Source organism: Triticum dicoccoides, chromosome 5B, assembly GCF_002162155.2.
Source record: "Triticum dicoccoides isolate Atlit2015 ecotype Zavitan chromosome 5B, WEW_v2.0, whole genome shotgun sequence".
Lineage (NCBI taxonomy): Eukaryota > Viridiplantae > Streptophyta > Magnoliopsida > Poales > Poaceae > Triticum > Triticum dicoccoides.
This window is the reverse complement of record NC_041389.1, coordinates 508,392,201-508,401,952: the sequence shown is the minus strand read 5'-3', so window position 1 is coordinate 508,401,952 and position 9,752 is coordinate 508,392,201. Positions and strand designations below refer to the sequence as shown.

General features: G+C 43.2%; 1 protein-coding gene across 2 annotated transcripts; it reads right to left on the bottom strand.

Annotated features, from left to right (window-relative positions):
- Window positions 1–6,320: 6,320 nt before the first annotated feature.
- Window positions 6,321–9,382, bottom strand: LOC119311206 (ribosomal RNA processing protein 36 homolog). 2 transcript variants are annotated; one of them, XM_037586844.1, is made up of 9 exons: window positions 9,173–9,382; window positions 8,884–9,092; window positions 8,718–8,784; window positions 7,880–7,932; window positions 7,542–7,596; window positions 7,368–7,442; window positions 6,900–7,017; window positions 6,774–6,820; window positions 6,321–6,684 (listed from the first exon to the last, which is right to left on the bottom strand). In XM_037586844.1, the coding sequence occupies exons 1-9, from the start codon at window positions 9,290–9,292 to the stop codon at window positions 6,583–6,585; spliced, it is 846 nt and encodes a 281-aa protein (XP_037442741.1). In that variant the 5' UTR covers window positions 9,293–9,382; the 3' UTR covers window positions 6,321–6,582. The 2 variants fall into 2 exon arrangements, with proteins under 2 accessions (XP_037442741.1, XP_037442742.1); XM_037586845.1 differs by having other exon boundaries at window positions 8,884–9,089.
- Between the last annotated feature and the right edge of the window lie 370 nt (window positions 9,383–9,752).

Here is a 9,752-nt window from a genome sequence, read left to right as displayed (position 1 = left end):
CACTTGATGTTTTTCTCGATTTCTACCTTCGTCAATTTCCGCATTACGAAGAGCTTGGGAATTATTTCCGTTATCCCTTGCATATCATAGTTCATCACGAAGTTCTACTAACTTGGTGATGGTGACTAGAGAATTCTGTCAATCACTATCTTATCTGGAAGATTAACTCCCACTTGATTCAAGTGATTGTTGTACTCAGACAATCTGGGCACATGCTCACTAGTTGAGCGATTCTCCTCCATCTTTTAGCTATAGAACTTGTTGGAGACTACATATCTCTCAACTCGGGTATTTGCTTGAAATATTAACTTCAACTCCTGGAACATCTCATATGCTCCATGACGTTCAAAACGTCGTTGAAGTCCCGATTCTAAGCCATTAAGCATGGTGCACTAAACTATCAAGTAGTCATCATATTGAGCTAGCCAAACGTTCATAACGTCTGCATCTGCTCCTGCAATAGGTCCGTCACCTAGCGGTGCATCAAGGACATAATTCTTCTGTGCAGTAATAAGGATAAACCTCAGATCACGGATCCAATCCGCATCATTGCTACTAACATTTTTCAACATGATTTTCTCTAGGAACATATCAAAATAAACACAGGGAAGCAACAACGCGAGCTATTGATCTACAACATAATTTGCAAAATACTACCAGGACTAAGTTCATGATAAATTAAAGTTCAATTAATCATATTATTTAAGAACTCCCACTTAGATAGACATCCCTCTAATCCTCTAAGTGATTACGTGATCCAAATCAACTAAACCATGACCGATCATCACGTGAGATGGAGTAGTTTTCAATGGTGAACATCGTTATGTTGATCATATCTACTATATGATTCACGCTCGACCTTTCGGTCTCCGTGTTCCGAGGCCATATCTGTATATGCTAGGCTCGTCAAGTTTAACCTGAGTATTCTGCGTGTGCAAAACTGGCTTGCACCCGTTGTAGATGGACGTAGAGCTTATCACACCCGATCATCACGTGGTGTCTGGGCACGACGAACTTTGGCAACGGTGCATACTCAGGGAGAACACTTCTTGATAATTTAGTGAGAGATCATCTTATAATGCTACCGTCAATCAAAGCAAGATAAGATGCATAAAAAGATAAACATCACATGCAATCAATATAAGTGATATGATATGGCCATCATCATCTTGTGCTTGTGATCTCCATCTCCAAAACACCGTCATGATCACCATCGTCACCGGCGCGACACCTTGATCTCCATCATAGCATCGTTGTCGTCTCGCCAATCTTATGCTTCCACGACTATCACTACCGTTTAGTAATAAAGTAAAGCATTACATCGCGATTGCATTGCATACAATAAAACGACAACCATATGGCTCCTGCCAGTTGCCGATAACTCGGTTACAAAACATGATCATCTCATACAATAAAATTCAGCATCATGCTTTGACCATATCACATCACAACATGCCCTGCAAAAACAAGTTAGACGTCCTCTACTTTGTTGTTGCATGTTTTACGTGGCTGCTACGGGCTTAAGTAAGAACCAATCTCACCTACGCATCAAAACCACAACGATAGTTTGTCAAATAGACTCCGTTTTAACCTTCTCAAGGACCGGGCGTAGCCATACTCGGTTCAACTAAAGTTGGAGAGACAGTCGCCCGCAAGCCATCTATGTGCAAAGCACGTCGAGGGAACCGGTCTCGCGTAAGCGTACGCGTAAGGTTGGTCCGGGTCGTCTCGTCCAACAATACCGCCGAACCAAAGTATGACATGCTGGTAGGCAGTATGACTTATATCGTCCACAACTCACTTGTGTTCTACTCGTGCATATAACATCAACATAAGTAACCTAGGCTCTGATACCACTGTTGGGTTTCGTAGTAATTTCAAAAAAATTCCTACGCACACGCAAGATCATGGTGATGTATAGCAACGAGAGGGGAGAGTGTTGTCTACATACCCTTGTAGACCGTAAGCGGAAGCGTTAGCACAACGCGGTTGATGTAGTCGTACGTCTTCACGGCCCGACCGATCAAGCACCGAAACTACGGCACCTCCGAGTTCTAGCACACGTTCAGCTCGATGACGTCCCTCGAACTCCGATCCAGCCGAGTGTCGAGGGAGAGTTCCGTCAGCACGACGGCGTGGTGACGATCTTGATGTTCTACCGTCGCAGGGCTTCGCCTAAGCACCGCTACGATATTATCGAGGTGGACTATGGTGGAGGGGGGCACCGCACACGGCTAAGAGATCCAAGGGATCAATTGTTGTGTCTTTGGTGCTAGCCCTGCCCCTTTATTTATATGTTGAGCCCCGGGGTCGAAACTTGGAGCAAAAGCCTCCTCAAAGTCGGTTTTTCCCGAAAGGCAAGAGTCCCACTCGGACTCCAGGACCAAACGCCACAATCCTTGGCGTCTGGCCCAGACGCCATGGGCCTCGGCGTCTGGCCCAGGGCCAGACGCCAGGGTCTCCGGCGTTTGGCCCCCTGGACTCCGCAAAACTCCTTTTGCACCGATCTAAAGCCTCATGGGCTTGACCCCTTGGCCTAACCATATCATCCAATATATGAATCTTTACGTCTCGACCATTTCGAGACTCCTCGTCATGTCCCCAATCTCATCCGGGACTCCGAACTCCTTCGGTACATCAAAACATGTAAACTCATAATATAACTGTCATCGTAACCTTAAGCGTGCGGACCCTACGGGTTCGAGAACAATGTAGACATGACCGAGACACGTCTCCGGTCAATAACCAATAGCGGGACCTGGATGCCCATATTGGCTCCTACATATTCTACGAAGATCTTTATCGGTCAGACCGCATAACAACATACGTTGTTCCCTTTGTCATCGGTATGTTACTTGCCCGAGATTCGATCTTCGGTATCCAATACCTAGTTCAATCTCGTTACTGGCAAGTCTCTTTACTCGTTCCGTAATACATCATCTCACAACTAACATATTAGTTGCAGTGCTTGCAAGGCTTATGTGATGTGCATTACCGAGAGGGCCCAGAGATACCTCTCCGACAATCGGAGTGACAAATCCTAATCTCGAAATACGTCAACCCAACATCTACTTTTGGAGACACCTGTAATGCTCCTTTATAATCACCCAGTTACGTTGTGACGTTTGGTAGCACCCAAGGTGTTCCTCCGGCAAACGGGAGTTGCATAATCTCATAGTTATAGGAACATGTATAAGTCATGAAGAAAGCAATAGCAACATACTAAACGATCAGGTGCTAAGCTAATGGAATGGGTCATGTCAATCAGATCATTCAACTAATGATGTGACCTCGTTACTCAAATAACAACTCTTTTGTCTATGGTTAGGAAACATAACCATCTTTGATTAACGAGCTAGTCAAGTAGAGGCATACTAGTGACACTCTGTTTGTCTATGTATTCACACATGTATTATGTTTCCGGTTAATACAATTCTAGCATGAATAATAAACATTTATCATGATATAAGGAAATAAATAATAACTTTATTATTGCCTCTAGGGCATATTTCCTTCAGGCGGCGCGCCTTCGGCTCGCTTCAGTGCTTGTAGTCGTCGCTAGGTGGTCCATGAACATGGTTGTAATTTTTATTACCTTTGTTATTCTTTGTACTGCTTTGATTGAACATGAATATATTGAAATTTTATCGCAGAAAAATAAAAGGAACTCCAAAGAAAGGGCTATGGTTTAAAGCAAATGGATCTAACAGTTGACAGTTATAGTGATGCTGATTGGGCAAGCTGTTTAGATGATATAAGGTCAACTTCATGTTATTGTGTATTCCTTGGAGGGAATTGGTATCATGGAGAAGCGAAAATAAATAATAGTATCAAGGTCAACTACAGAAGGAGAGTATAAAGCCACGTATTAAGGATTAAGTGGGATGCTATGGGTAAGAAACTTTTTGAGTGAGCTGGAGGTGTTAAAGGCAGGACACTTGAACTTATGGTGTGATAACAAGTCAACAATTTGCATAGCAAATAATCTAGTCCAACATGATAGGACAAAGCACATTGAGATCGATAATCTTTTTATTAAAAACAAGTTGGATGCTAGAATCATCAAGGTCAACTATGTGAGTACATGGCAACAGGTTGATGATTATCCAACAAAGGGTTTGGCTGTCAAGAATTGTAATCGAGCTTGTGTCAAAGTGCGAACGATGGATATTTATCACTCATCTTAAGGGAAGTGTTGGACAGTAATTGGGCTTCAGTATTCCGACATCTCCTGGCTCATGTGGCCCATTCTCTCCGATGGGTGGACAGAGTATATAACCTGGAGCGGGATCTCACATTGGAACCCTAGGATATTACAACAGTTGGTTGTTGCCTTGAGGTTAGCCACCCCTTCCTTAAGTGTAGGCTATTTCCGATCACCTAGTGACCTGTTATTTCCATTTATTGTTGGGTCCTGTTGTATTGTGACCCCATCAGAACGTTGCTATGTTGCAGTTTTTCGTTTTCAACACTTACTGAAGGATGGTGTTTTGTCTAAAAAGCGGGACTGAGAATTAGTTTCTAAAGTTTTTAAAACTAAATTTCAATTCAACGCCAATGTGTATATTTTCAATTTTAAAAACTTGAGAAATTTGATTCTCTGTGAGTTCAAAAAGGTAGATTCACTGTCGTTTCCCTGGCTAAACCAAGTTGTCGCATGGAGCCGAACTTTCCAGCGTCGCCCAACTCAACAAAGCAAATACTTTTCGAGCTATCATCATTCCATCTATTTCCAGGATCCTAACACGGGACTTGAGCAAAAGGAGAAAGGCGCCGAAAGTACACGGGACAGACAATCGTGCCACGCCTTCCGTCAGAAGCAAAATCGACAGGACCATATTCTTCTCCGATCTGAGTTTTGCTCAAGTCTCGCATAAACTCACGGGCATATTCAAAAAAATCTGACCGTCGGTCAGGGTGGTTTTTGTGGACTGCGGAATTTCACAATATTAATTTGGAAGATGCCCGGCCTAGCTAGCAAAGCGACGCCAAGAGGGAGGTTTTCATTCTTATTATCTGTCACGACGATAGAATTGCTATCTTTACGATCCTCCGTTGGCTGGCTCCGGAAAAGTCCGAGAAACGCCGCCCCGTGAAGAAGCTATCAAGCAACCAGAACCAAGTGTGGTTACGTTCCATCCAACCAATCGTGCTTCAAGTGACCTACACTGAAGAAACCATGTCGCTCTCCGACCAAAGCCATTAACGTCTGCACTAAGCTCGTGGTACACGCACTGCATCAAACGATGAAAGAGGATAGCGACGTGGATGATTGAAGCGTTCATGGAACTTTCCGCGAGGATCCAGGACATGTCGGCGTCGCGCAACTACGTCCTGTGGAAAATGAAGGAACCCCTCCTTTTCTTTACCTCTATATACATGCATGAAAACAGAAGGAATTTGGTGGATGCTTTCCTTCTTACCTCCTACTAGACTCCTGGTACGTTCTTCATGGTCCTAACTGCAAATCCTCACTTTGACCTAGTATCATTTTGTGTGCCGTTCTAGTGAATGGGTTGGTTTCTGAATAATGCAATCAGGTTTGGCATGCAAGCATAGATGCTGGATAGGATCTAGCCTGTTTGGTAAACAGTTGGGCATGAGAACGAGAGTTTGCATCAGGATGTTATGGAGGGATTAGTCACGCGAAGTTGATTTTTACTCTCATTCCCTTGTTTGGTATATGGTGGGAATTAGCACGGGATAAAACTCTGCTCACGAATTAACAGGGTACCCCCTAGGAAGAAATAGGTGGAATTTGGCTTCCTCAACTTTCATTCCCCTTCCCACTTAAACTCCCATTCTCTCTAATCAAACAGTGGACTTTTAATCTCCTCACCCCTCAACTCCCATTCCCCATCTCTAGCGTCATGGAGACAACAGCCACCGTACCTACCATGGAGCATGCGTCCGGTGGTCTGATCTAGCAACATCCATCTATGCAGAGCATTTCCATCCAGAGCAAATCTAGTAGCTAGTGTGAATGAATGATTGAGCCGCTTCTAGTTATCTATCTCAATTGTCTGTGTCAGCTTGATCCATATTGGCCGGACGGGTTCATTCTAATCAAAAGTAATGGGAGTTCAGCCAACTGCTACTACTCAGCATTTCATCATGATGATATAAAATGAATTGAGTTTGTAGTTAAAGTTATCTGTTTCCATGTGTTGGGGCAAATCTGCAACGGGCGTCGTGGCGGCGATTATCACCTCCATCGCCAAGTGTTTGACTGTTGGTGCTTCCAGCCGTATGTCATCAAGGAAACTAACCAAAGGAATATATTGTTCACTTGCAACAAGCAAGTGTATTTTACTCCTTGATGACACAGAAAGACTGGCATTAATTAAAGCATTAGATGAAACAAAACATTATATCCATGGTTTGGTTTTACAGTTGCTTGTTGCTACCAGCAACCAGAGCTCAACTACAAATATATGGTCCATGGATTAACTTCAACTCATCGTTGCTGACAAATATCTGGGACACTAGGGCAACAACAGGAGAGCAGAGAGCGCTGGTACAACTCTGTGAGCAGAGAATAGACTAGCCAGAATCACCCGAAAAGCCGCTGCAGGGGCATTGTTATGCACCACCCCCATCCCTCCGGTATGGCATGAAGCGATGATCTTTGGATGCATTCTTCTTGCGTCGCTTCTCCATAAAGGAATCAAGCTTTCCTGCCTCCTGTAAATGGTCAACGTACATTGAAGTGTAAGGCCAGGGATGCTCATAAGTGTGGAAATTAGCAGTCAACTGAACCCTGGGCGCCTTACCTTGAGCTCATTGTACTTATCCATCAACTTCCTTTCACGAATTTCAGCTGGTCAAGAAACAGAACTAAACTTTAGTATGCAGATAGGGAGGGTGTGAGAGACGAGGGACGGGATTGAGGAACCAACATTTCTTCAGATAATATGGTCGTTTTCCTGCCTTTGCTGCTTCCCTCTCTTTCTTAATATGTCCTCGCAGAATTTCTGATTCAACGTTCTTCTGAGGATTAGACCTCAACTGCTTATCCTGCAGATAAGAACATGTTCCGTCAACCAATCAACAAAATAGGAAGACCTGATAGCTTTTGCTCAATACAAGGAACCCAGTCCTGAAATTATCACACACCTTATATTTGTTCTAAAAAATACACATATAACAGTCCAACTTAACATAAGATTAAAGAACCATTCCTAATGTATGCTATCTTAACACAATATCAAATTGCAGGCTTGCAGCGACCATAAGCTTATTTGATAAGGGCACCTACCTAGATATTTTAAATTTTTGCCGCCAAGCACAACAAAATAACATTCGTGGGAAAAATCGGCAAAACCTATTACAAAATGTCAACTTGTGAACAAGTATAAAATACTTACAATCCAGGTGATCTGATTCTTCGCTTCTTCAATGGCATTAGGGTCCTTCAATTTCTTAATCGACTTTTGGAGTTTCTGGAGAGGCACATTAAGGCAGTGCAGGATACATATTTAATTTTGTCAAAATAAATGATCGGTGAGATGGGATTGCACAGACAAAGGCATAAAATATACCTCTTTTTCTGCAGGGAGATCATGATCGAATAAGAAATTGTATCTTTTCCTGAACCTGAATGCCAACAAGTTTGAACGAACTGTCAAACACGCTACAATCGAAAAATGTGCCTAAACTAGTCAATATAGATTATGAAACCATAGAGTGTTTAAGAGACATGGGAATGGAAATGAATGAAAGCAATCAGCTATACAAATAAATAAGTTATCTGCCCACCTTATCTTGGCAGGATTAAAATAGAACATGCCAAGCTAAAGGGCACACAATACTGAGCATATAAATGGAGTAAGACAAATAATGCCGTGCAACAAATGATATAATTATGTTTGACTCTTACCCTTCTTTATCAACAGCTCCATATACAGGTTCAAATCTTGGATCCCTTACCACCTACAGAAAGAAAAACGTAGTAAATACAACAAACTTCATGAGATATTATATGGTACTGTCACTGCCTCACTAAAGATGAAGCTATTGTAAAGTTACATCCAACAGCGCAGTGTGTAAATCAACATCCTCAACATAAGCATCATATGATAGCAAAAGTTTGTGTACTAAATCACTTTAGTATGATTAAATTAAATTTAAAACATAAGCAAAACAACAAAAAATGAAAATAGATTAAGATAGCTACAGACGGATTTAAAGTAGTTGTTGCCCTACATTCAGGTTTATTTTTTTGGTCTAAAGAACATTTAGTTGGATTAAGAAACAAGGAAGGAACCCAGTGGAATCTGATTCTATTTTCCACCAATGTACCAGAGATTCAAACAGCAAAACTGGCACGGAAGTCAAGTCAGACAAAAGTAAACCTTGCTGTGCATAATGTCAATTGATTCACGAAAACTTAAATCAGCATTTCTTGAGCTATTTTATCGAGGACAATAGCATATGTAATTGAAGCAGCAAGACATGCCCAATGTAAATATGTATTTTAAAACCCATCTTAATTACACATAAAGCATGCATGCTATGATGCTATCTATGCACAAGCTCATGCAATGCAACAACAATAAAATGGACAGATTGAACTCTCAAAGGCTCTAACTGAACTATGTGTGTGCTTATCCTATACTTTCACTACCAAAATACCAAATACTACTAATCCAATCAAATCAAACTCTACTCCTCCCAGCAACACGCTAAATATGAACTGAATCGCACAAGCAACTGACCTTCTTGGGAACCTGGATCACATCCCTGAGTCTAGGCGGCCGCACATTCGTGCTAATCTCCATGGGCCTGTTGAAAACCACATGAACACATCAGCACAAGCATTCATTCAATTCCCCAAATTGGCTAATAATCCTAACCAGGAACCGGCATGACGTGGAACCGGACCTCTTCCTGCTCTCCCTGCGAGCCTTCTTCTGCGCGGCGGCGGCAGCAGAAGCACCCCGCGCCCCGAGCGACCCGTCGGCACGCGCGCGCTGCAGCTCGCCGAAGGGCACGTCGGCGAGCACGCGCTCCAGCTTCCTCTCCCGCTCCGCTAACTGGTCGTTCTCCGACTCCGACTCCGACCCCGACCCCGACGACGAGGAGACATCCTGCTGCGGATCAAACGCACCGCCGGTGAGGGTTCTGCGGATCCGCGTGGCGGTCAAGGAAAACGCGAGGGCTTGGGCTTTACCTCCTCGTCGCCCGATTCCTCGGAGTCTGAGACGGGCTCGTCTTCGGGGTCGCGCTTGCTGGAAGTCGAGGCGGCGGCGGAGGTGAGAGCGGTCCCGCGGTGGCTGCTGCGGCCTTTCATGGAGGCGGCCGGGGTGGATTCGGCGGCGGCGGCGGTGAGCGGCGGCAGGTCTCAGTGTTCGTCTAGCGTGTTTTAGGTTCTAGCCGGAACATGAATACCCGTCCAAGCAGCCCAAATATTGTTGTTGGGTTTCATACTTCACGCGCCAGTGCGCGTGTTTTTGCTATATGGGCCGGCCCATGTAGATTATTCCCACAGGTTTTCCATGGGGTGCTTTTCCTCTTGTTTTTAGTTGTTTTTTTGTTTTTGTCTCAAAAAAAAGTTGGTTTTTGTTTGATTTCTCCATTTCCATTTTTTATTTTCCTTTTAGATTTAATTTTTCATTTTAATTCTTAAAATTTTAAAATAGTTTGAAAATTTTATTTCTTTTGTCATGAATTTTTTGAAGATCACACAATATTTCAAATTCGTGAGAAATTTTCAAATCCGTATTTTCCCCTACTTTGCGTACATTTTCCAA

Bases quoted from the DNA above. Each gene is read 5' to 3' on its own strand.
- LOC119311206 (XM_037586844.1), bottom strand. From the start codon at position 9,292: ATGAAAGGCCGCAGCAGCCACCGCGGGACCGCTCTCACCTCCGCCGCC. The intron at 6,821-6,899 runs GTTGGTTCCTCA...TTTCTTGACCAG, and splicing joins ACCATATTATCTGAAGAAAT to CTGAAATTCGTGAAAGGAAG. The intron at 6,685-6,773 runs GTAAGGCGCCCA...GACCATTTACAG, and splicing joins ATAAGTACAATGAGCTCAAG to GAGGCAGGAAAGCTTGATTC.